Source organism: Candoia aspera, chromosome 3, assembly GCF_035149785.1.
Source record: "Candoia aspera isolate rCanAsp1 chromosome 3, rCanAsp1.hap2, whole genome shotgun sequence".
In the NCBI taxonomy this organism is placed as follows: domain Eukaryota; kingdom Metazoa; phylum Chordata; class Lepidosauria; order Squamata; family Boidae; genus Candoia; species Candoia aspera.
The window spans coordinates 86,949,551-86,976,086 of record NC_086155.1 but is presented as its reverse complement, the minus strand read 5'-3'; the positions used below and the strand labels follow the sequence as shown (position 1 = coordinate 86,976,086).

At 37.6% G+C, this 26,536-nt stretch overlaps 1 protein-coding gene across 1 annotated transcript in view; it reads left to right on the top strand.

Annotated features, from left to right (window-relative positions):
* TLCD4 (TLC domain containing 4) overlaps nucleotides 1-10,790 on the top strand; it is a 36,026-nt gene extending 25,236 nt beyond the window's left edge. Inside the window, exons 6-7 of the mRNA XM_063298282.1 lie at nucleotides 2,447-2,520; nucleotides 9,381-10,790. Coding sequence (XP_063154352.1) covers nucleotides 2,447-2,520; nucleotides 9,381-9,714 — 408 coding nt within the window. The 3' untranslated portion in view covers nucleotides 9,715-10,790. The remainder of the gene's footprint in view (nucleotides 1-2,446; nucleotides 2,521-9,380) is intronic.
* The last annotated feature ends 15,746 nt before the right edge of the window (nucleotides 10,791-26,536 follow it).

Sequence of the window (26,536 nt, the reverse complement as noted above, 5' to 3'; positions counted from 1 at the left end):
CTGTTCTGGACTGAAAATCAGTCTACCAGTTTCACTAAGCTATTAACTATTATTTGTGGGCTGAATTATTTTAGCCCTGCTTCCCTTTTATTCAAAAGCAGTAGTCTAAATCAGATTATCTTATGTATAAAGAAAATGTATCACTTAGTTGCAGTGGCCTGGTTATCAAAACCATCTATAAATTGCTTATCATGTATGCTTACAAAGGCAGGTGTAGTCACAATGTCTCATAGTCAACACATCCCTTGTTCATCAATAACCCTTCAATTAATAGGCTTAGCCTTTCACACTTGTCCTTTTTCAAGTATATTGGAGTTAGAGTGTAAAACTTTAAACAGCAAGATCTAGAATTTAACTTAGATGTAAATTTGGCAAACAATAGACCATTCACAAATCTTTATAGCTAACACCAAAAATCAGTATTGTTGATAGCATACTGAACCAATTGCAGATTTCAATCGTATATAGAATGCACAGCAACATGGAAATTCAGAGATCAGGGCATTGACAATAGCAGCCTTTATTCAACAGTAAGATCATTTATATGCCATGTGGGGAAAAAAACCTACATGAATTTAAACTAGTGAAGTTATTGTTGTCAAATGATTTTTCTCACTAGTTTTTAATAACATACACTGTGTGCACAATTATTAGGCAAGTGAGTATTTTGACCATATCATCATTTTTATGCATATTGTCCACCTCCAAGCTGTATAAACCTGAATGCTTATTGGATATAAGCATATCAGGTGATGTGTATTTGTGTAATGAGGGAGGGTGTGGCCTAAGGAGATCAACATCCTATATCAAGGTGTGCATAATTATTAGGCAGCTTCTTTTCCTCAGGCAAAATGGGCCAAAAAAGAGATTTAACTGACTCTGAAAAGTAAAAAATTGTCAAAAGTCTTTCAGAGGGATGCAGCATTCTTGAAATTGCTAAGATATTGGGGCGTGACCACAGAACCATCAAACGTTTTGTTGCAAATAGTCAACAGGGTCGCAAGAAATGTGTTGAGAAAAAAAAGACGCAAATTAGCTGCCAAAGATTTGAGAAGAATCAAATGTGAAGCTACCAGGAACCCATTATCCTCCAGTGCTGTCATATTCCAGAACTGCAACCTACCTGGAGTGCCCAGAAGTACAAGGTGTTCAGTGCTCAGAGACATGGCCAAGGTAAGGAAGGCTGAAACTTGACCACCACTGAACAAGACACATAAGTTGAAACCACAAGACTGGGCCAAGAAATATCTGAAGACAGATTTTTCAAAGGTTTTATGGACTGATGAGATGAGAGTGACTCTTGACAGACCAGATGGATGGGCCCGTGGCTGGATCAGTAACGGGCACAGAGCTCCACTTCGACGCAGATGCCAGCAAGGTGGAGGTGGGGTACTGTTATGGGCTGGTATTATTAAAGATGAGCTAGTTGGACCTTTTTGGGTTGAAGATGGACTCAAAATCAACTCCCAAACCTACTGCCAGTTTTTAGAAGACACTTTCTTCAAGCAGTGGTACAGGAAAAAGTCTGCATCTTTCAAGAAGACCATGATGTTTCTGCAGGACAATGGCCATCACATGCATCGAAGTACTCCACTACGTGGCTAGCCAGTAAAGGCCTCAAAGATGAAAGAATAATGACATGGCCCCCTTCCTCACCTGACCTAAACCCTATTGAGAACTTGTGGGCCCTTCTCATATGGGAGATTTATGGTGAAGGAAAACAGTACACCTCTCTGAACAGTGTCTGGGAGGTTGTGGTTGCTGCTGCACAAAAAGTTGATCGTCAACAGATCAAGAAACTGACAGACTCCATGAATGGAAGGCTTATGACTGTTATTGCAAAGAAGGGTGGCTATATTGGTCACTGATTTTTTGTTTGAAATGTCAGAAACGTTTATTTGTAAATTTTGAGTTGTTTGTTGATTATTCTCACTTTAACAGATAAAACTAAATGAGTGAGATGGGGGAATTTTCATTTTTCATTTAGTTGCATAATAATTCTGCACACTAATAGTTGCCCAATAATTGTGCACACATAGATATGCTCCTAAGAAAGCCAAAACCTCACTTTTACTTTCTTAAATATTCAGGTTTGAGGTTTATTAACATTTTGGATTGACCGAGAGCACCATAGTTGTTCAATAATGAAATTCATCCTCAAAAATACAACTTGCCTAATAATTGTGCACGCAGTGTAGTTGATGTAGGATCTTTGTAATACTGATTAGAAGATGTGTTAGGTGAGTGTACTAGATTCATGAGAGAGAGGACTGAAGGACTTGATAACATTTTTCTAAATAGTGATCTATGTAATTGTGTATTCACTATACTTGTATTATTTTATATCAGAATAAAATATTAGTATTTGGAAGTTTTTTATGATGTGTTTCTTTTATAAGACTTCGAACTGTGTTTTTTTATTTGTTTTTCTACTTCCTTTTCCTAGGATAGAGGATTATTGGCGTATTTTGCCAATTTTCGTCTGCTTGCAGAATTCTCTACCCCTTTTGTGAATCAGCGGTAGGTGATATTTCCTATAAGTTATTCTTACATTACCTTTTAGCTTGCTAAATGTAGTTCAGTGGCTACTGATCTAACAGATGTCCACTGCTCCAGGCAGGTGCTTCTAGTACTGCTTTTTTTATTCTAATTGGTAAGCAGAATTGCATTCAGCTGCATTATTTCTACATATATGATCTGCTGTTTTTCTCCGTACTGGCAGTGCAGTAGGTTGGTACTTTGTGTGATGAAAGCTATGTTTTAATTTACATTAGAACAACATTTTGAATCAAATACATACTCACTGTAATTTATGGTGATTTTAATTCAGTCAATTTATGGTAGACTGAAATTCAGTCCAGAACAGATGGACTTACTAATTGCAGATAGCTCCAGATTCTTAATTTGTAGTAAAAAGTTCTATGGTTGGAGAATTGTATTTTCAGACTTGCAATATTCTGTTAATGTAGCTTTACAATAAAGTAGAATTAGTTTATTAGGACCCTTTTTTAAAAAGAATGCTAGTGCTATAGCCATGTTGTTAACTTGTTGGTGATCAAATATATATTTATTTCTATACATATATTTATAAAATTAGCATTCTTGGATTGTATTGTAAAAACAATACAGTATTTTTGTAGTTTGCTATCTACTGTGATACAATATCACTGTTTTCTAAAATTAAAACCCTCTCTGGTCACTGCTGTTTTAGCAAAAGTGTTAATGAAAATGACTTAAAGATACTAATTAATTGAGTAATGGAGTTTTTAAAAAACTTTATGATTGCTAGAGGACCTTAATAAAATAACATTTTATTATGAAGTAATTCAATTTCTTCTAGCAGTTGATACTCATAGTTTCTAAAAAAGGACTATTCAAACTAAAACCAATAACCATTTTGTTATTTATCTAAATTTCCATGCAAGGCTTTTTAACCAAGCAGAAAGGAGGCTTTTATCTAAATAACAGGTTGAGATTTTTTTTTCCTTGTGCAATGAGTCTTGGAATAGGTACTTTACTTAGTAAAAAGGGGCAACTTTCAAGTTGCATGTATTTTCAAGCACTGTATGCTTCTGTCTCTTGCAAGCTTATTTCATTCTTGTTCTGTGGTTTGTTCATATCTGCTACTGTACTATATAATCTGAGATATGTCAAAACTTGTTAAAATAAAGTCAAAAGCATGATCCATTTGGTACCAAGCATGCCTACATAGTGAGATCTAAAAATTAATTTTTGAAATGTTCTATAGAGTAACATCATATCATACTGTTTATTTAACTTCTGTATGTTCCACAAAACAAAAGGATGAACGTTCTGCATGACTGCATTTGTAAATAGTATTTTATACAACCTACAGTGTCTGTCTGTCTTTCTGTCCTTCCATCCAACTTTGGCCATTGCTACTTATAGTTTGATGGCATTAACTCCTTGTCTTCTTTTACTAATTTTGAATAATTAATGGCTTTACTTTCATCTCAGACTTTATGTTTAGAAATAGTGTTTCCTTTTAAGTCTTAACAGTCTAATCCTTTTAGTGTTACTTTATGTTGTCATTTTCCCTTAGTTTTGGCCAAGACAGTAAGTAAAGTAAGGGTTTTATAGCATTAGAATGAAGAGTAAGTGAGCTTAACCTCTCTGCCTTGTTACTATATTAAAATATTTTTTATTTTGTTTGCTTTCTCTGTCATGCAAAGAGTTACTCTAGGTCATTTTATTACTGCTATTAGAAGGTATTAGGCCCATTGCAAACAATGAATCCTTTTTGTTGCTACTTCTGCAGCATAGCATAAGGTGCAAAAGTAATATCTGCAGTTTGGCTTCAAGTTGGTTTCAAAGAAACAATTTCTTTCTACAGCTGTTCTCAGAAGCTATGTCATCATTGCTATTTGTTTTTGCTGCTTTGAAGTGAAGCTCTATTCCTCATGATAAAAGTACAGTCAGGTCTTCACTAACACAGATATAGTTGGTGAATGCATATTTTTACCTGTAGTAACAACTTAGATTGCTTGTATCATTAACAAAAGGAAAATAGTCAAGATGTTCTCTTCACTTGTACTCCCTGACATCTATAAGCAATTCAATTACTCTTTTGAAATTGTCAACAGAAATTATAAAAAGCAAGGTACAACTATCTAAACCAAACATAAGTTCTTTTCCTTTCTTCCTGAATCTTTTGGGTAGTTTTACTAGAAGATCACTTCAGAGGAACCTCAGTGTCTGTTACGAAAGTTTTAAATAGATGATGTGCTGCCATATTCAAGAAGAAAAACTAAAATTGCTTAATTTTATTATATCCTTTATTAAAATACATTTACAGTTATAGTATAGTCTATATACAAAAAGTCATGGTACAACAAATATAGTAAGACAAAACAACAAAACAAAATATTTTCTATTGAGAGAAAAAAAGTTTCCAACTATCATAGCTATAGATATACTTATATTTGCCTTTTGTAATCTCTTTTCTCTATTTACCCTTATATTACCATTATTTCTATTTAATTCATTAATATAAAAAACCCAGTCATAGCTTCATTTTGTTCAGTTATAAGCAGGTAATCAAGAAGTGGTTGCCATAATTCCTTAAATCTCAAAGTATTTTTATCTTTCATCAGAAATGTCACTTTTGCCATTTGTGCTAAGTCTAATAATTTAATCATCCGTTCTTCTATTGTTGGTATATAATCTCTTTTCCAATGTTGAGTATATAAAATTCTTGCTGCAGTAATCATATATAACAACAAATCTCCATATTTTTTTCTTAGTTCTTCCTCCATTCCTAATAAAAATAATTGTTTTTTTTTTACTATATTTACCTTCAAATTTTTTTGAATAATTATATAAATCTGTTCCCAATATTTCTTTGCTTTATTACAAGTCCACCATAAATGGTAAAATGTTCCCTCCTCTTGCGCACATTTCCAACATTTATTTGATACATTTTTAAACATTTTTGATAATGTAGATAAAGTGATATAGACCAATATCACTTTTAAATAATGATTATAAAATATTTACATCAATATTGGCAGGAAGGTTGAAAGTAATTTTACAAAAAATTATAGAATAGGATCAAAGTGGTTTCCTCCCTAAGCGACAATCAAAGGATAATGTAAAAATAGTTTTGGATATTTTGGAATATGCGCAGTATCATAACAAACACCAGATAGCCCTTACTTTTTTAGATGCAGAAAAAGCTTTTGACAATTTAAATTGGATTTTCATGTTTAAAGTTTTGGAAAAAATGGAATTTGGAGAAACATTTGTAAAAGGAATTAAATCAATTTATAAAACCCAAAGGGCCAAAATCATAATAAATGAACTAACAGAATACTGTGATATAGAAAAAGGAACAAGACAAGGATGTCCTTTATCACTTTTGTTATTTATTTTAGTTTTAGAAGTTCTTAATAGGGATATAAGAGAAGATAAGCAAATAAAGGGACTAAAAATTAAACAAGAAGTTTTCAAGTTAAGAGCATTTGCAGATGATTTAGTTTTAATTCTACAAAACCCTTTAGATTCAGTGGATTATTTAATGAAGAAACTGAAAGACTTTGGAATATTAGCAGGTTTCAAAGTAAATAAAAAACAAATGTTAAGAATATGACAAAGAGAATCAGGAAATATTGATGAAAAAGACAGGTTTTAAAGTGGAAAAAAAATTAGGTATTTAGGAATAAATATATCGGCTAAAAACTTTTATTTCAAAATAATTATAGCAAAATCTGGAATGAGATTAAACAGGATATGATAAGATGGGAAAAACTTCATTTATCTCTTTTAGGGAGGATATCTATAATTAAAATGAATGTTACCCAGGATGTTATTTTTAGTTCAAACATTACCAATTTTAATAACTCAGACAATATTTAAACAATGGCAAAAAGATATTTCAAAATTTGTTTGGCAAGGGAAAAAACCTAGAATTAAGTTTAAATTATTACAGGATGCCAAAGAGAGGGGAGGATTAGGGTTACCAGATTTAAAATTATGTTATGAAGCATGTTGCTTTCTGTGGGTGAGAGACTGGATAATGCTGGAAAATCAAAAATTGTTACAATTAGAGGGGCATGATTTGAGATTTGGATGGCATGCATATATATGGTATGGCAAAGTTAATGTGAATAGGGACTTTAGAAATCACATTATTAGAAAGGCTGTATTAAAGGTTTGGGATAAATATAAAAAAAGACTAACCCCAGATATACCAATGTGGATATCTCCACAAGAGGCATTTGTAAGGAAGGGAACTATTGGAAAGGGGGAAAAATGGTCAAGATATAAAGACTTATTAAACTATGAAACAGATAAACTGGTATTTAAAACAAGAGAAAAATTAGAAGGGTACCCATGCCATTGGTTCACATATATGCAATTAAATGAACATTACAAATTAGATATAAAGAATTATAAATTTAGAAATGAAAAAACGGAGTTTGAAAAGCAATTATGTGTGAATGATGACCTTATTATCACCAAAATGTACAAAATGCTACTAGGTTTAAATTTAGAGGACGAACAAGTAAAGGATTGTATAATCAAATGGGCAAGTAACTTTGGTTATAATATTATGGTAGAGAAATGGGAAAAGATGTGGACGAGGGGATTAAAATTTACAGTTACAATCTAAAATTAAACTTCTACAAAATGATGTATCGATGGTATTTAACGCCAGATAAATTATCGAAAAACTGAAATTTCTCATAGGCCTAATGCACTTGCATTTACATAATGATCCCTGATAATGTGTAAAGGAAACTTTGAAGAGATATGTGGCAAAATTCAATGCTTTGTTAGATCTTGCTTTAAGTTTACAGTATTTCACTTCCTGTTTCTGGACGGATATGCAGAAAAAACTATTACACCTTTCTTGACTTCTATCCATGCAGCTGTAGAATGCAGCAACTATAGTGGACTAGGAGATAACATGAACAAAATCACACTGGGAGAAGGAATATTTCCTACTTTATCAGAATAGATGTACCTGAGGAGAGCAGCTATTGTGCATATTTCCATAGCATAAGAATATATTCTGTGAATTTGGCTTTTGTCTGTTTACATGAAGGAAGATGAGAGAAATGAGGCAAAACCCCTTTTCCTGCACCTATGCATTCCCGTGGGCTAAAATAGAATATTCTTTGTACTGTTATTTGTTTAGGGATTTCATCTATTTAGTTAAGAACCAATGCCTCATTGCTGTGTTTCTGTTTATTCTTATTTACCACAAAGAACAAAAGTAGTATATTACCAACTAAGAAAATATACTTTTAGGTCATAGCTGTTACAGTATTTTTAAAAAATCCATTACTGTGGTAAGAAGCAAAAAGCTGTGCTCACTATGAATCTAGTTATATGTTGGTAGGCTGTATCAAATCATTTCATCAGATAAATACCTAGTGAAGGAAATGTACTGATGGAGGAAATGTCAACTTCCTGCTGGGGTCCTTGTATGCACTCCTTAAATCTACTCTATAGAGCTGGGGCACACTCAAGAAAAAAGTTGGGGACAGATATATGAGATGTGCAGAGGGAAAGAGAACTCCAGTTGCACTAATGAAAATCATACTACAGTGGACTTTATACTACAGAAATCTCACTTGATTTTTTTTAAAACTACAAATAAAGCTATAATAAAAGCTAAAAATTCAGGGATGATACAATGGTAGAGTTAACAGTGCTGTAAATCTTAAATCACAGGGGAAATCCTCATGTTATCCATGTCCTGTTGTGATGATGGCTTTCTAAATGTTTCCAAAGGAAATGTCTGGAGCCATCAACTTTATCTCACATTCTCCTGCACCTGAGGCAGCTCAAGGAGAGATTTAGGATCGTTATTCTGAAATGGTGTTTTCTCTCTTGTCCTCCAGACATTGTGTGTGGGCAATGCCAAGTGTGTTGAGACATGTGGAGGAAATGTCCTGTATTGACGAACTTGTGGCTCCATTTGGTTTTGCTAGTTTTCTGTTGGATCAACCTCTTTTATCCAGTCCCTGATCTGTCTCCCACCCCTCAGTTCTCTTTGGGCTATTAGGCAAATTGTAACCTTGGCTTCCATAACCACTCCACATACACCCTCCCGCACATTGGATTAGTCAATTGATCGATGGAGGTTCAAAGTCCTGAAATTGACTAACCTGTTCTTGGCTTCTCACCTGTAATTGGAAGTGTAATTGAAAGAACTCTTCTTTTATACTTCTGTAGCTTACCTGACAGGGAATTTCCTTCCCAGTTACCACAGCTCCCAGGAGCCCTAGCAACTCACTATTTCTCTTCATGTAATATTCTTAGGCAACTTACAGCTTCCCACAGCTAAACCCCTTTCTCAAACTCCAGCTCTTCATCAGCATCTATCCAAATGCTGTGCAAATCCAGATGATCAATACACTACAAAGATCACTAGATGGCAGCAGAGAGAGACAAAAACTGTTCACTATAACCAGTCAACTCATAGTTTCAAGGATTTAAAACAAAACAAAACAAAAAACAGTTCAATTGGTTGATGGTATAACAAGAAAGAAAAAAGGAATGATTGTAGTTATGGAGTAACCAAAGCATTATGTGTACAACTTGGAGGAAGCTTTTCACAGGATGTTGAATGGGGCTGGAATTTCAGCCAAGGAACTACCAGTCATGGCCCTTAGAATGTTGCACATTCAAGCTGTAGAGGCAGCCATATAGCATGAGACCGGTTCCAAATATGGGGTGAGGATGGCATTGTGTGGGCAGCCAGATTTAAGGCAGCAAAATTTTGTGCCCTTTCCAGGATGGGAGATTAGAGTGGCAAAGCAGGTGTGTGGATGTGGTCTCAGAGACTGCCCTAGAGAAAATAAATACTGCCTTTCTGGTTTTGATTTCTGTTAATCCTTTTTCTCTTGTAGGTGGTTCTTTGAAGTGTTGGGGTATTCTAAAGCTTCAAAAGCCAACATCATCAATGGACTGCTAATGACCATCATGTTCTTCCTAGGGAGGATCCTAGTCATTCCAATTTATTATAACAGTGTTGCTTCTGAGTTTGGAACAGAAGCTTTCTACAGATTAGGATTGGCAGCTCAAAGCGCTTGGTTTATCTCCAGTATTGTATTGGATATTATGAACTTAATGTGGATGGTCAAAATTACACAAGGATGTTACAAAGTTATTTGTCTCATTGGACAAGAAGAAGCCAAAGCTCATAAAAATGGCAACTCTGACAACACAAGGAAAAACATTTAATAGTAGTTTGGGGTATATTAAAAGAACAATGCACACTTTTGCCATAAAAAGTTCCTCTTAAGGAAATATGATGTTACTTTTCTTAAATTTAGCATTTCCAATAACACGCCTGGGTCTCCAAAACTTTTTCATCTGAAGACTTGGATTGTGTGGAATCGGAAACAACAACATGCTGCATATGTTGACCTTGGCTGGGTGTCCTAAGCATTTAGTAGTCAGCTGAGCCCATGAAGGATCTAACTCTTTTAGCACTATGTTCCTGTGAATTTTCACTCAGGTTTCTTAAAATGATGTTTTTAATGCCTGTGAATGTCAGGTTCTTTGTTTACGTTCTGCTAATACGGCAACTTTCCAGGCATGTTTCTCTACTTTCTTAATATTTGGTGTTCATAACTGAAGATTCATCTGCTTTGCAAATTATTTGCTTTGGATCTATACAGTTTACTCCATATTCTGCTGCCTTACATGCATGAACATGATCTTTGGGATTCATAGACTAGTTTTACATAAAGATACAAATTTTAGCTTGAATATCTTTTTTCTTAAATAAGTTATTTTTATTGCTTCTTACTGTACATAAAAAATAGCTACAGCTGTTTTGAACTTTTTAAATATCCAAATTTCAACATATTTGCATGGTAAAGAGTGTGGAGATTTTAAAAAATGTGCCAGTATTCTCTTTCCCTATCACAAGTATTGGGACTTTGATCTGTTTTCAGTGTGTTATCGTATTACAGATAGATTTTATGCTATAAAAACTACTGAGGGGGGAAGCATTAATGAATTGGGGATATGTGGATTGTCACAAGACCCTCTATAGTTAAGAAAAGTTAAACTTATTACCAATCAGTTCAATTTAATATCTTTTTTTCTTTAACACAGTTTAGGAAAACGTGCTTCAAGAAGAAAACTCCTTTAAAAAACCACTATCTATGCCTTTTCTGTAAAATTATGGAGAAATTCTTCAAAAAGATACATTGATGCAGATTTATGTTATTAGAGAAGATATTCAACATCACTCAGCTCTTGACAATGGCTATTTGCAGAAACATTGCTAATAAATAAATATTTATTTATTTAGTCATTTCTATACTGTTTTAGTTCTAGCAATTCAAGGTGACTTACGGTAATCTCAGTGTGGTCAAAATAAAGTTAGACAATCACAAATTAATAAACATTACAGTAATAGTCCAGGTCCGCCATCTTCACTGAAAACTATTTGGAACAAGTTGATCTCAAATCCTCTGCAAACAAAAAAACAAGTGGGAAGGCTCTGCACCCCAGGAAGCAAGGGGTTCCATGGAGTAGGAGAATACTTCTGGTCCCCACTTTTCACTTCATGCAGTTGGGGGACCCTTCGCCATCCTTCTAGGAATGAATTCACAGGATGGGCTGGTTCTATTCAAGAAAGATGCACAGGTATGAGCTGTGTAAGACTTCATAGGTTAAAACCAGCACCTTGAATTGGGCCCAGAAGCCTACTGACAACCAACCAAGTGACTAGAGGACTGGTGTTATGCTACTAAATCCACTCCTCCCTTTTTAATAGCTAGGTTGATGCAATTTGGATCAGTTGCAGCTTCCAAGTAATTTTCAAGGACAGTCCCATGTAAAACACATTCCAGCAGTAAATACAAAGTGAAAAGGCAAGATTTGTAATAAAATTTTTTTGAAAATCTATTGTTTACATTCACTTCACATATGGTCTCCACTGTTATGGACTCGTTTATTTTACGTTGTAATATATTAAATTGAATTTACCAAATAATCATCCAACATGCATTTTAATGATATTTACTACATATTCATCTAATGCGTATTTTTAATTATTTGAATAGCATGTATCTTAATTTAGTGTTGATTTGTTCATTTGCATATTGGGAGATTGCAGAGAGCAAACTCTTCACTCTCCCCATCAATGCAACTTAATTATGTTCTTGATATTCTAGAATATTATATAAGCACAGAGGTACTGTTCACCAGAAGCTTATTCATAAGTTAATGACTCCAATAGTAAATGTTGATTTGCACATCACATTTTAAACTCTTCAGATATTTCACATCATGTTAAACACAGCAGTGAAATCTAATATGATAACAGATTTTCACTTAGGAACCATATTTTACTGTTGACTGGTGAGGAGGGAAATCTCTGTCTTCATATTTCATCAGTAAGAGTTACAGTATTCAACTTAAAGCAGCACCCAGTTGAAATTCCATCTGTAATTTATGAATGCTGGCAGTTCACCTATTCAGCTGTGAGACTTCAAGCATAAAGTAGTATTTTTCAGCTCAAAATGAGAAAGAAATAGAGAAAAACATTTAGAAAAAGCCCTTCACAATTGTAAATAAATACTATAATTCATTCAATGCCATTAAATTTAATGAAGCTTAATGTTTAACCAAATAAGTATAGGACCGTGTTAATATATTCTGCTTTTGTTTGAGGGGTTTTGAAATTTAAAATTCATTTTAGAATAATATAGCAAATAGTAATCTGGCCATTTATCAGAGAGTCCAAAAAAATTAAACTGAGACCTAACTTGAATTAATCAATTAAATAATACTTTTTCTAAAAAAAAATCAGTTTAAATTATGTATGATATACCATGAAGAAATTGGTGCTATCTGGCACTGAGCATTTTGTAACAACGGTATTTGAAATCAATGTGCCCTATAATACCACCTTCTTGCCCTAATTTTAAAATATGTAGTTGGATCTTACAGAGTTCACAATGCAATTTGGTCCACTTTTGCAGTATCAAGAAGTAGCAGTACTATAGATTCAGGATGGACAAGGGCTGATCACTCGGCTGTACATTTAACCACTGACATAATTTTACCCAGTCTCCCTGACCTTTGAGAGGCAGTTGGTTTTCCTAAGTGTACTTTCTGACTTTTGTAGAGGATAAGAAGGAGCATGATTAAACTGGGGACAAGTGTGTTTCTAATACCTCATTATTTTCTTGTGTATCCTGAGAGTGTATAGTTCTGTATACTTCAAGAAAGAACACAGCCAAACTTCCAAGTAGCTTGATGAGAATTTGGTTTCTTAGGCTTTAAAAAATGAGTCTTCCTGTCTTGAATGAAAGTGAACAAAATAATAAATTAGTACCCAATGGCCTCTCTTAATACATGCTAGTAACTATAAATCAAATGTTATCAAGCAATTTATTAAATGGTAAGCAACCTTAAAACAATGTTTCTCACTTTTTGTCTCTTAAATCCCACCTACCACTCTACGTCACTCTTAGCATGAATAAAACAAAAGCTCACTTTTCTGAGAAGGACATTATATATTTATACTCTGTTACTGTATTTACCACTTACGGTAAGTTTAAAAGAATTAAAATTTCAGTGATTTATCCTGTGTCCCCTTCCCCAGATGACTTCTGAGCTCTTATCTATAGAAAATGTATTGGTCATTCTGTACCTCTGTCATAAAAGGCATTAAAAAGCTGAGATGGTTGGCTTTTAAAAATTATTTGTAAAGTGCCATCATTATCTTAAAAGCTGACATAGTAACTTGTATTTTTTTAGGGGGGAACAAATGTTCTGCTTATTTGTGGTGAAATATGAAGAGAGACTTATATTAGAGCATAATCGCTCAGATATTTTGAGAGACTAATTACAAAGGGAAATCAATTGGGTTATGGAAAGATTCAGGATAATACTCTTTGATTATATGGAGAAATCTCATTGTTAACAAACATTTTTTAATCTGCTAAGAATGCAGTAGAAGGCAGTATTAAACGTTTGTGCTCCATTGAACTGCTGAATGAGATAGGCAATATAATTACTACAAAATAAATCTCACACAGCCCAATACAGTTTACTGCTTAGCATGCATATTACAAGTGGTAACATATACAGTGCAGCCTTTTCAGCAACTCCCACTCATTTCAGAAGAATTTAGCACTGAAAACATTGATAATGTCACAGTATTACTAGTAGGATTAATATCAGAACTAATGTACTGTTTTACAAAATTAACCATGATTATTACAGTACACTAACACAGGTTTTATAAGTCAATCCCACAATTCTGTATTTTATTTTTAAGTAAAGACTAAACATGAATATACTAGTTTATTTTAGCAAGGACAATTTTGTTATGGGAAGCTAAAAAGGCAACATGATTGGTCAGTTTGACTTGGTTAGTTTCTTCTAGTAAGCAGTCATGGAGTGCATAGACTATTTTAAGGGGGACACTGGCCTGAATCTTAGCATAACTTAAGGAAGTTTATGAAAGGAAAGATTTCTGATATCTCTTTTTCCCTGAAACCATTTATGTACCCTAAAAAGTTGCTCTGGATAACTATGAGCCTTCTCTAAGCAATGTGGGACTGGATTTGCTGGAAACCATATTTCGTTCTAAGATGAGGAAGTTAAGCAAAGGAAAGATTCCTGTGGGGTTCTACCATCAGCAAATCCCTGGCCTCATCATGCATTGGTCAGAAGAGATCCCTGAAACTCTACAGAGAACAAATTTGGTTTCTGGGAAAAGAAAGAAACTGGTTTTTTTCCCCATGGATTTCCTTAAATTATGTTAGGGTTACATAAGCTTTCTCATCAAAACAACATGAAATTCTTGTATTCATTCTGATGTTGTTCTCCAAAATTTCTGTACAAGATAAAGCTAATATGTTACCAGATCAACATGCAAAAATAACTACAATGGGTTCTTTATTGTAAATAAGAGAAAATGTAAATTATGGCTAGGATTACTCTGTCCACACATACATACACATGAACATCCCCCCACCATATTGCCAGAAAGGATTTGAACCTGTATTTAACATCAGTGGAAATGCAACTGAACGGCTGGTTATTATCTATTAATTCCTACATGGCACAGGACTGGATTATTGGTAGGACTGCCTGTCTCTAGTTAAATTGTCCCATCCCATACACTCTGCCAAGTTGGGCGTGCCAATGTCATTTGGCTGGATCTAGAAGACTGCCTCTTTCATAGCAATGTCTGGCTCTGGAATGATCTTCCCCCAAGATTCGGTTGGTCCTGGTCGTGCTAGTTTTTCATAAGGCATTAAAAAACTGGCTTTCGGGCTGGGATTTTAGTTGTGCCCACCTTGGGAGATAGTATGATGTGGTTTGACAGCCAGATTGTATGTTTTGTTGTTGTTGCTGACTAATGAACAATAATGTCTTATTAGCTATTCAGAGATGCTCTGGTAAGTGGGCAGCCATATAAACTGATTAAATCATCATCTTCTCCTCCCCCCACCCACCCCAAGCTAAATTACCCTCTGGGAACAGCCTTTGATAGCAGAGAAGGATTTAACCTTTCCTACTTCTGTCCCAATGACCTGTGTTACCTCCCTATACTCCATGCTTAATGTCTAGACATAGCAGCATGCTATGTATTCCAGTAATATCTTGGTCCCCCTGCCCCACCACATGGGAAGCTGAAGTATTAATCTCATGCAATTTGAGTTGGGGGGGAAGGTCAAAACCAGATTCATTTTAATATATGGAATCTCACTGATTTGCTGAAATGAAACCCTTATTAAAATTAATTCTGCTGATGCCCTGTTTAGGCTGCCAGGATATAGCAACAAAATATCTGTCGTCATCATAAGTTGTGATTTATGAAGCAGTTTTTCAAAATAACCATATACTGTACTAACATTGGTCTTTCCTTTAACAATTATGCTGAATGACCTACCTAATAAATAAATAAATGTTTCAGGGCTGATGAGATAGGCCCTCAGTATACAAATTGCGTTTTTTTTAAATGTACACTATTAGTCCAGCAATAGGAGTACAAATCAAACCTGTGGTCTTATAACTGTTTTTTGATGTGGCCTTAGATTGCTGAAATCTAAATACAAACATTTGGAAACTTCAGCAATTGATCATTCAGTGTCCAGGATACATATTTTTCTTTCTCTTTATTCAACAGATCTCCTTGGTTAGATTAGACCCCACATGGGGCTTCCATGTCTTGGCTTTTTCAGAGACATCTTTGAGAAAAATCAGAGGCCAGATCCAGATTTGAAGAGTACACATTTTCCCTTTACTGTTCTCCCAATGAAATCACACACACTGTAGCCTCATCAGAGCAGGAAAAAACACTGGGACGTATGTTCCTCTAAGTTTTTATTCAGGGCTTACAAATTGTTTTTGGAACTGCAGATTCGCAGTACAAAAGCAGTCTTGAGAGGTATCAGGGACCCCCAAGGAGGCTTTTTAATTAGAAATATATGCTAGAAGGTGCAACTAAGGGACTCTATATCTAGTTTGAACAGATTCCTAAATAAAGTGGGGGATTGTAACAGTTTAAAATGAGCTTTTTTTATTACAAATGATAGAATGCACATGAATAATGGAGTACGTTTTGCCTCTTTATAAAAAGTAATTGCTGCTTGGCGACATTTGTAACTGATTGTGTTCAGGAATTTAGTGACAAAATCACTAAGTGAAATATCTACATAGTTATACTTTCTGCATTGGTGCTTACATATTTTTGTTTATAAAATATTTTTTAAAAAGTATAATGAGATGCAATGCTGATTTACAAATTCCAGGTGAAGTAGAGTGCAATAAAAACCAAGTAGAGAAGCTTTATTGAATCACAGCACAAAGTGTGATAAATGTATTACTGAAAATAATTACAGGAATGAAGAGGATGCTTATTTTCCTGGGCTAAACTAAACACTGCAGCAGCAATTGATTGGATCGCCCCCCACCCCGAATGACAATAGTGTAAGAGATTGGGCAATGCTGATGGAATACTTTGTGAACATTAACATGCTACCTACCAGCTTGAATATATTTTTATGTTATGATAGATGTATATAACTGAGTTTGCACTTCACTGGCTTTTTAAAGTCTTGCTCTTTGTATACATTTGTGTAGACTGATCTTGTCTGAAGTATATTCAATAATGTCTAAAGCAATAAGTTGCATGTGCACACAAGGCATTGGTAAATTAGAATAAAGGAAAAGAATGCAGCAGTTTCTTGGATTTTTTGTTCTGCAATTACTGTCTTAAACAGCTAAATCCAATTATGATAGATGAAAAGAACTGGTATTTCTTAGCAGCCTTGCAATAGGTTATTTATTGGCACTGGACAAGATAACCCATTTTTTTTTCTTCTGAGGACATAGTTTTAAAAATATTCTACTTACAGTATTAAACCCTACTGTGAGATAAATTAAGATGCCTCATGCCACACATTCAAGTTGTGCTGCAATAAAAGTTGAACGTAATTAAAGATATCAGTTGAAGGTTAAGGCTTTTTATATAGAAATATTTGAAAAGTGATTTTCACCTATACTTTCCTATTCTATTTTACATATTATATTGATAAGTGGAATGTGATTAAAAGCAGCTATGTTTGATTAGAAAGCAGCCATTTCCATGTTTAAGCATTTCATTGCTTTATAGTGGTAGCTGAGCAATTTTGGGAACATATCTTAGAAAGTGCACATTAAACATTCATTTCTGGTTGGATTCTGTTTCTCTACTCAGGATCTCATGTAAACAGTTGCCACCTCTTCAGTAGCATACAGAAGATGCTGTAAATCCCTGTTGAACTGGATTGCAAAAATTCAAGTCCCCAGAACCATGCTTGAGTACAAAAAAATTGGCCCATTTTTTCCATGTTTGGGTTTTAAAGACCAAAATGTGATCTCTGCTTACAATATTTAAGACACCATTTCTGCCATTAAGAATTTGAATCCCCAGTTCTTCAAAACTGAGATCCACTCATGCTGCCAGGCTAATGCTTTCCATCTCTTCTACAGTGTTCTATAAAGCTATCAATACTTCAGGAAAATTGTTTTCTCCAGTGGCTACTCACAACATTCCACAGATTCTGGATGTAAATGAATCTGAATTTTTGTTAGGCCTTTTTTTAAATGTTAAATTTGCAACTGAACTCTGTTAGTATACTGGCTGAGATCTCAAGGAAAAGAAAACCATTGGTTTTGAATATTTTCTGGTTCACTTGCAAAATGACAGGAATGAGATCACTGAAAGGAAGACCAAGAACAATTTACTATCTTGTATCCCAGCTCCTACAACAAATACTTTTGATCATGGGTAAGGAGTAAAAAGATTTGGAGGAGAGAAAACCACTCTTTTCCCATCGTTTCTGAAAAAACATTCTGCAGAAGTTCTGTAATACTTAGAATTATGATGCAACTAAAACAACTGCAATTTTAACAAATTATAATTAGTGTTGCCACATTGACAGCAACATAGGCTATACTTTAGTAGAACTAAGAACCAGATGCATTGCCGTGGAAGTTGGGGAATATTTTAATAGTGCCTCAGGTCCAACCTCCATATGACTTTAACAAGTCTGTTTATACAAACTCAACCCTGACCTAGCCTAATCATCTATGAAGCCACTGGAGTGAAGATGTTTTAAGAATAACAGGACCAATAGAAGAGAATATCTGTAGCTCATGGTTGAACTGTGGAGTCCTTGGTGCTCTCTGAGCTTGGTTGTTTACCTGCTGCCTAGTCGGGCAATGAAATGTCAGCAGGTAAACAACCAAGCTCAGAGAGCACCAAGGACCCCACAAAAATAACAGGAACTTTTGGATGATGGGAGCTGAATGCCTCCTCACCATCAGATTCTTCTCTACTCTTAGGCTTATCTGAATTGGCACCCTTGTTATGGAATAGGAAAGTAATCTGTGATAAAATTTGATAAATAAAATAAACAAACATCTACAGTACTGTGTGATGGGGTTCACATGTGACACTTAATCAAGTTTTCTTAATAAAGGTTTGAATAAGCCATGATTGGCTGGGTTCAAACAACATGCTGAGCCATAAACCATGGTACAAACCATGATTGATTCATGCAACATGCCAAATAGAAAATAAACCACATTATGTTTTAAGATTACAGTATATATTAACTTAGTCACAATGTATGTGTCTTGCTATAATATTTGACAGGGTCTGTCACTGGCATGCCTTTTTGCTTTAAAATAAGGACTATCATGTCCAGCTTTACATAGAAGAGGAGATCCAGTATAAACAAATGTGCCAGTTGTCATCGTGTGTATTCTTCACCAATTGAGAAAAATCTTAAGGACAAATTATATATTTGTATTATGTATTACAAAAGTATCTAGGCATATCTAGAGACAATTTTAACAAAATTAAATATTGCCTTAGAAATGGTGTAACCAGTGAGATTAACAGGGCGAATCTACTCAGAAGATAAAATTAAACCTGAAATCTCTTTGAAGGCCTTATATTGTAGTTTAAATAATTTATAGTTAAGGTGTTTGTGTGTCTTTTTCAATAGCATAATGTAAGGTAGCTTTCCTGAACCTTGCACCTTTCAGGTGTGTTAAAGAGTACAGTCCCCACAATTTCCAGGCAGTCAATTCCCTTTGGTCAAGACTAGTTTTGGAGTAAAGTGGGAAATAACTTGTAACAGAGCAAGTACACACTACTCAAATGCTCTTAGAAATAAAAAGTGAAGAAAACGCGGATACTAACTCGCCCCTTTTTAAAAATGTGGCATTTTGTCTAATATGCAGAAAACTGAGTAAGTGCACGGTACTTTTCAAGTTTTAGTAGGTGTGAGGGGGGGGGTGAAGAGCATCCCCTAAGGGTGCCTCAAACTCATGACTAAGCAAAAAGACGGCTACAGATGGTGAACGGACCCTGAACTTTGAATATATGAGACAAGGATGTGGGTGTGTGAATAAGATTGTTTAGGTTGAGAATTTGTAGCTGATAATAGTGGGTAATAGCTGGAGCCAGCAAGGCCAAGCAAGGGGGAGGGATTGCTAAAGATTGTGTAAATTTTCTTGTGAAGTAAGGAGGGAGTACAGGCCCTGATATGCATGAAAAAACCTTAGAGGTGATTAGCACATTCCTGAGGATGTGATCAATGTCTCGGGGATGTGTTAATTACTTGCATCACAAGTCTGTTCTTCCTCTTCCTGACAAAAGGGCAATCACGGTTATCTTGACCTTATGTAAATTAAACTAGGATCTGGTGAGCCATCCAAGTCAAAAACAACGATAAGGATTGTAGGAACATCCTGACATCCTGCTGACATTGTAAATGTATAAATCAAGGTGGCTACTTCAAGGTAACAGGAAGATTGTGAGCTGAGCCCCCGAAAGGGGGGGAGGACAGATTTAGGGTATAAAATGTTTGTGGAAACCTTGTTCTTTGTTCCTTCTTGCACGGAGGGACCCGCCTTTGCAAATGCGTTACAAGTAAACCCTTTTCTCTGTATCATCGAACCTTGTGAATTGGAATTCTTCTGGGAGGTTTCTCCCGCTGACAATTTGGCGAGCCAGCCAGGAGCCTGAGGTTCAGGACCGATCCAGAGGGGTTGCAGTGAGAGGGTAAGTGGCCACCGCTTCCCATTGTTGAAGTGTCCCTGCTCGAGACCCCTCGGGACCGCCTGCCCAGGTTCCTATACAGAGCGACGATCCAGAGAAAAGAAGCGAAGCCCAGCTGGCGGAGCAGCGGGTGGAGAAGACCAACCGGTTGGAGGCCAACTGATCGAGGAGGATCAGTTGAGCGTTGTCCAGTCGTAGGCTCTGACGAGAAGCTGGAATAGGTGAGTTGTAAGGCTTGTGGGAGGACGTGACTGACCGAGGGACTCTTTGGTGTGGGTGGTTAAACAGTCGCAGTTCCTGCAGGTAGCCGTGAGAGTCCGGTGCCTCAGGTCGGCTGTAGTGCTCCATCGGGGGTGGGTATTGAAGGAGTCAGACTTTAAAAATAGCCAGCGTCTGCTGGGAGTCTGATAAGATCTTGCCGTGAAAGCGAGGGCTTAAAATTCGCATCCAGCGTGTGCTGGAGTCCTCGGGGCGAGATCAGTGAGAAGAACGGTCAGTCATGGGGAAAGAACAGAGCAAACTGCCTAGGAGACTGGAGGCTGGCAATCGAGTAGGATCCAGCAGAGGGCCAGATCCGGATGTGCCCTTAGGACTGGTTATAAACCAGTGGAGCATGCCATGGCTGAAAAGGTATACCAGAGGATTAGAGAAGGTGATGATGATTAAGCTGTGCACAAAACAGTGGCCAAAATACCCATTGGTCGATCCCGAACGTCCCTATTTTTGGGATCCCAATGGGATGTCCGATGGGTATTGGATCACTCAATTAAAAAACTATATTGTGGAACATGGTCTCACGGACCAGGTGCCTCATGTAGAAGTTTGGTAACATGTGTCTTGGGAAGGGCCAGACCCGCCCACAGGCATTTTTGTAAGTAAAGAGGACAGCAGCGATGAGGAATGCCTTTTTAAACTCGTCTCAATGCCATAGGTTGAGGTCGGACTTTAAAACTAGCCAGCGCTTGCTGGGAGGCCGGCCCGGTTTTGCCCCCGACAGTCAGAGGCTTAAAATTGCTGGAAAGCAAATCCAGCGTGGGCTGGAGTACTCTACCTTGGGTGTAAAACAATCAGAGGGTCGAGAGGAGGCTAGTGCTGATCAAGGATCAGGGTGAGAGAAGGCAGTAACCAAGATGGGCTGAGGAGAGTATAGAGGATCTCTTAAAAGAAACAGAGAAAAATGTAAGCAGAAGGGCAGGATCATGGTAGCAACAATAAGGGAGGTTATGGAACAAAGGGAACACAGCAGGACGCCGCCACTCAGAGATGAGGAAAGTATAGGTGTGGAAATGGCGGGGAAGAAGGGAACTGGTAGAAATCAATCCTGGGAGTCCTTCAGGACTGTCAGAATTTGTATGAGTATGTGAAAATGTTTTCCATTTGTAGGTAGTTGCCTGTGTATTGGTATGTATATTTGTTGAGGGAAATGGTGCAGAGAGTGTGTGTGTGTGCTCATGTGTGTGTGTGGCATGGGCATCTGTCCTGAGCTGAGGAGAGAAAGTCTGAAGAGGGAAGGAAGGGAGAGAGAAGCTATGTGAGCGTGTCCCTTAAGGAGTTAAACGTGAGTCTGTCCCTTTAGGGGAACTGAACTCCTCCACAGTAGAAGGGGAATGCTTCAGGTTTTTGGAAATCCATAGCCCTGGCCAGGCTGTGGGTCTTCCAAATTTTTGGCTTTGCTGTGAATGGAGGGACATGGGATTTGATTGTGTCATGTGTTCAGTGCTGTGAGTAGGTGACCAATTTAATTTGTGTGGAAGGGAATTGGGTAAAAGTGAATTAAATAAAGTGAAGGAGAAATAAGAATGAACTTGTGATGTTGAGATGACTTGAGAGAAAGAATGCCTATGGGGTGGTACACAATTTTGAAAAATATGGTTAGAGAGGGGACTAAAGGGAAAGAAGTTTTTCCCTGTAATAACACCACAGTTAAGCACCGGAGAAAGATGGTTTGTGGATGGGTCAAGCAAAGTAGAAGAGGGAAAGAGGAAGTTGGGTTTTGCGATTGTTGAAGAAAATGGGGAAGTGATAGAGAGGGAGCTTTGCCTCCGAGTTGGTCGGCGCAGCGATATACCAGCTCATCAGAGCGGCCATAGCCCAGAGGTGGCGGGAAATCGGTGGGCAGATAAATGGGCGAAGGAGGCCGCTGGCCAATTGGAATTACAAATGGTGGCGGTGCCAATTTCGGACCCTCCAGAGAGCCCGGTCTGGAAACCCACTGAGCAAGGAAAGAAAAAGTTAAGAGAGGAGGGTTGCAGAGAGACGGAGAAAGGATGGCAAATGGAAGGAGGGGGAGAAGTAGTATCTCCCGAGGTTATGAAGGGAATTCTGGAAAAAGTGCATGAAGGAGCATTGGGGAACCGATGCTTTGGTAGATGCAGTGAAAGGAAGGTTTTGGTGCTTAACTATGTGAACCATAAAGGGCACAGGTAGACTGAGCTGCCAGAAGAAGGGAGGTGCTGGCAGAGCCCATAAATGAACAGGGTGTTTGCAGAACAACCCCAGGAGGAGAGAGAGAGAGAAAGAAAGAAAAAGAAAGAAAGATGAAATGCCTCGTTTTTAGCTCAAGGTTTGCGGCCCCAAAGAGGGGGAGGCAGGGGGAGTTCTCGGAAGATTGGGTCGAGGAGGTATTCCATAGAATAGAGGGCTCGGGAAACAGACAGGCACGAAAAGGCCCTGGAGAGACGCAGGCTCTCTGGGGAGGGGAGTTGAGTTGAATCACAATAGGGCAGTTGAGTGTGGATTGACTCCAATAGGCCTGGGAGCGGCTAGATTCATCTTGATGGGAGCAATCGCCCTTTTAATAAAGCATTCCTTTCTCCTGGCTGAGAGGCTGGGAGGAAGAGCTTCTGTGTTCCTGCAGGGCTGTGATGGATTGCATGTGGCAACAGCCTGTTGAGGCATTGGTGTGCGGTTTTCTTCTTGAGAGCATTTGTTTGTTTGAATGTGCGCGTACACGTAAGGTTGAGAAACTGTTTTGAGTTGTGAAAAGAGAGTTGAGAGATTGTGTGAGTTTATTCTTTAGGAGGCTGCAGGTTCTAGCCATGCCTGCATCCACCATTTATTCTGGTTTTGTGTGTGTGTTGTGATTTGTGTGCTTTGAATGCATATGATGGGAAAGTTGAAAGGTTTTTGTCGATCCTTTCCCATTTTTTTAATTGTTTGAGGAGTATGTGTGTTTCATTATTTGCCCAGTCTCACCCAAACTCCCCCCCTTCAGTCTGCCTCTTGCCTGCTTGTTACAGGCTTGAGGATCCAGATGAGGAGACAGAAGGGTGACAAAGGGGAGGGGCAATGCCTTTACAGAAGATCCTTTATTCCCCCATCTTTTTAGGATTCTTCCTTTTATAATACCTTTACACACATCAGGGGAAAGCTTTTAAGTTTCTCTTTCTGCAGCTGCTGCTGTAGGGGGGGGATGTGGGCAGTTTCAGAGAGGCAATGACTCAGAGAAGGGGGGGCACCCCTTTGCTCTCACAGCTCCACTCTGCTCTGCCCCTGGCATTCCAGTTTTAGAAAAGTGTGTGTGTTTTTATAAATTTTATATGGATTAAATTTTAATCCCTCCTCAACATAGCACATGATGATAAAAACAGGAGAGAGAGAGAGGGAAAATTTTGGACAATGTATGGTTTTAAGTAGAGCTTCCATGGACTGGTATGATCTATCTGAATTTTTGTTTTTGTTTTTGTTTTGACAATTTTGGTTATGGGAACAGTCCAAACACTAGATGGGCTCTTATGTCAATGCTTTCTTTTTGTTGTGATTGCTTTACAAGTTTTGATTTTAAGGAAGTTATTGGCAAGAAAGTTAGTTTTATCCAAAGTAGTGCTTAGATATATCCAAAATTACACCTACCAATCTGGTCACATGGGACAAACGCTTTGGGGGATTGTGTGTCTAGAACATGGACACAGGCCTTTGTGGTAACAATACTAAGTCTCTGGATTGCTCCTAAGAAAAGACTAGGAGTCAGTCCATTTGAGATGGGTGACTCTATCTTGGAATTCTTAGTGGAGAAGTAGGAGACATGCATGCCATGGGGAGGAAATTTGTCTGCAAGTATTTGAAACAGTTATCTGCGCAAGTCTTGTCCTTGTCTCCCTATCTACAGGAACACAGAGCCCTCCTGTTGGAATAGCAGACGCATCCTTTTAAGTCTGGAAATCGAGTTAAACCAGACAGAGGGGAGTCAGCAACTGAGTTGGGAGAAACCCTAAAGAAGACACTGGTGTTGCCAAATACTGCTGGACACTGGACTGTGCAGAAAAAGAAAATGCGCCTGAACTTTTGTTTAATACCTTGTAGTTTTGATGACCATAATAGTTCCTGAACCTGGAAAAGAGAGTCACAGGGTTCAAGGGAAGCTTTGAAAACTCAATTTAGCACAATAGGGAATTTCTATTTCCATATGAAAAGGGATTAGGATACAGTTCTGAAATCCAGCCTACCTGTAGTATGGAACTACGGTTAATCCACTGGTATGGATTTGTTAGCCTTATGGGCTGGTGCCTATAACTCACACCATCCAAGAGATGGAAGCTTCAGTTAAACGGCATTATCAACAATGGGGAAATGAGAACCTGGGAGAAGATGATGATTGGAGCTGGCTATGGGATTGGTTACCAGGGTTTGGGTGGATAAAACAGCATATTAATATGTTGTTGTATTCAATGTGCCCCTACATGTATTCAGATGGGAAAAGGGTTGTGTGACAGCTTGAAGTGGAGGACGGAGCGTCAGATGTTGCTTGAGTTTGAGGCAGTAAGAAAGTTGTGAGAAGAAGGGGGGAGTTGTGAGGGGGGGGGTGAAGAGCATCCCCTAAGGGTGCCTCAAACTCATGACTAAGCAAAAAGACGGCTACAGATGGTGAACGGACCCTGAACTTTGAATATATGAGACAAGGATGTGGGTGTGTGAATAAGATTGTTTAGGTTGAGAATTTGTAGCTGATAATAGTGGGTAATAGCTGGAGCCAGCAAGGCCAAGCAAGGGGGAGGGATTGCTAAAGATTGTGTAAATTTTCTTGTGAAGTAAGGAGGGAGTACAGGCCCTGATATGCATGAAAAAACCTTAGAGGTGATTAGCACATTCCTGAGGATGTGATCAATGTCTCAGGGATGTGTTAATTACTTGCATCACAAGTCTGTTCTTCCTCTTCCTGACAAAAGGGCAATCACGGTTATCTTGACCTTATGTAAATTAAACTAGGATCTGGTGAGCCATCCAAGTCAAAAACAACGATAAGGATTGTAGGAACATCCTGACATCCTGCTGACATTGTAAATGTATAAATCAAGGTGGCTACTTCAAGGTAACAGGAAGATTGTGAGCTGAGCCCCCGAAAGGGGGGGAGGACAGATTTAGGGTATAAAATGTTTGTGGAAACCTTGTTCTTTGTTCCTTCTTGCACGGAGGGACCCGCCTTTGCAAATGCGTTACAAGTAAACCCTTTTCTCTGTATCATCGAACCTTGTGAATTGGAATTCTTCTGGGAGGTTTCTCCCGCTGACATAGGTAACTGTCTAAGTTGATTCATTTTTATAATTAACTCAGACATTCTAAATTCAAATTGTAGCTGGAAAAGCAATTACCTCTGTCGCAGTTTCCTCCTCCTGTACATTTTAAAAATATTTTTAATTGAAACATTTTATTCCACCCTCAAACTGAAAGCGTTGTCTACAACAAATATAAGAGCAACCAATTAAAATTCATAGAATTGAAATGATAAAAATTATAAGAGAAAAGTATCATTAACAACCAGGTCTAAAGTAAGAGCACAAAAGAAATAAAAACAAGTAATATATGGAACGAAGTGTATTGATTTTGCACTTCTGAGATTCAGCAGAGCTGTGAAACACTGTTATATTATCCCGCCTTTTAAAAATATACTGTATTTTGGTAACTCAAGGCGGCGAACATACCTAATACTCCTCTCTCCTATTTTCCCCACAACCCTGTGAGGTGGATTGGGCTGAGAGAGACTGACTGGCCCAAAGTCACCCAGGAGGCAATTTGTTTCACCACGCTGATACGTATTTTTTCAAGTCAGGAAAATGTGCCCGAGTTTTAAAAGCCAACCCACCAAACAACCCAGGAACCTACAGTTTAGTAAACGAGAAGTTCTTGTCGATTCCCTTCTTTGACCGACTGACTAAAGGGCAATTTTTGCGGAAAGCGGCCAGACAGGAAAAGTGAAAAGCTCTGCTACTTTTTTCCTGAATATATTCTAGAGCTGAAAAATTAAGCCCTTTTCTCCCTAGATTAAGGTGAAAGGGACGGGAAGACACCTTGCAGCCGAAGCGAGGACTTTGCGCAGGCGGGACTCAGCCGCCGAAGGGAAGCACGTTCTACGGTTACCATGGAAACAAACGACAGGTTCTTTTCCCTTTAACCCGTCCTCTCGGCCGACTGGCGCGCTCCCAAGTCCCGCCCGAAAGCGCCTTTTCCCCCACCCCCGTTAGTCTAATTCGCCAT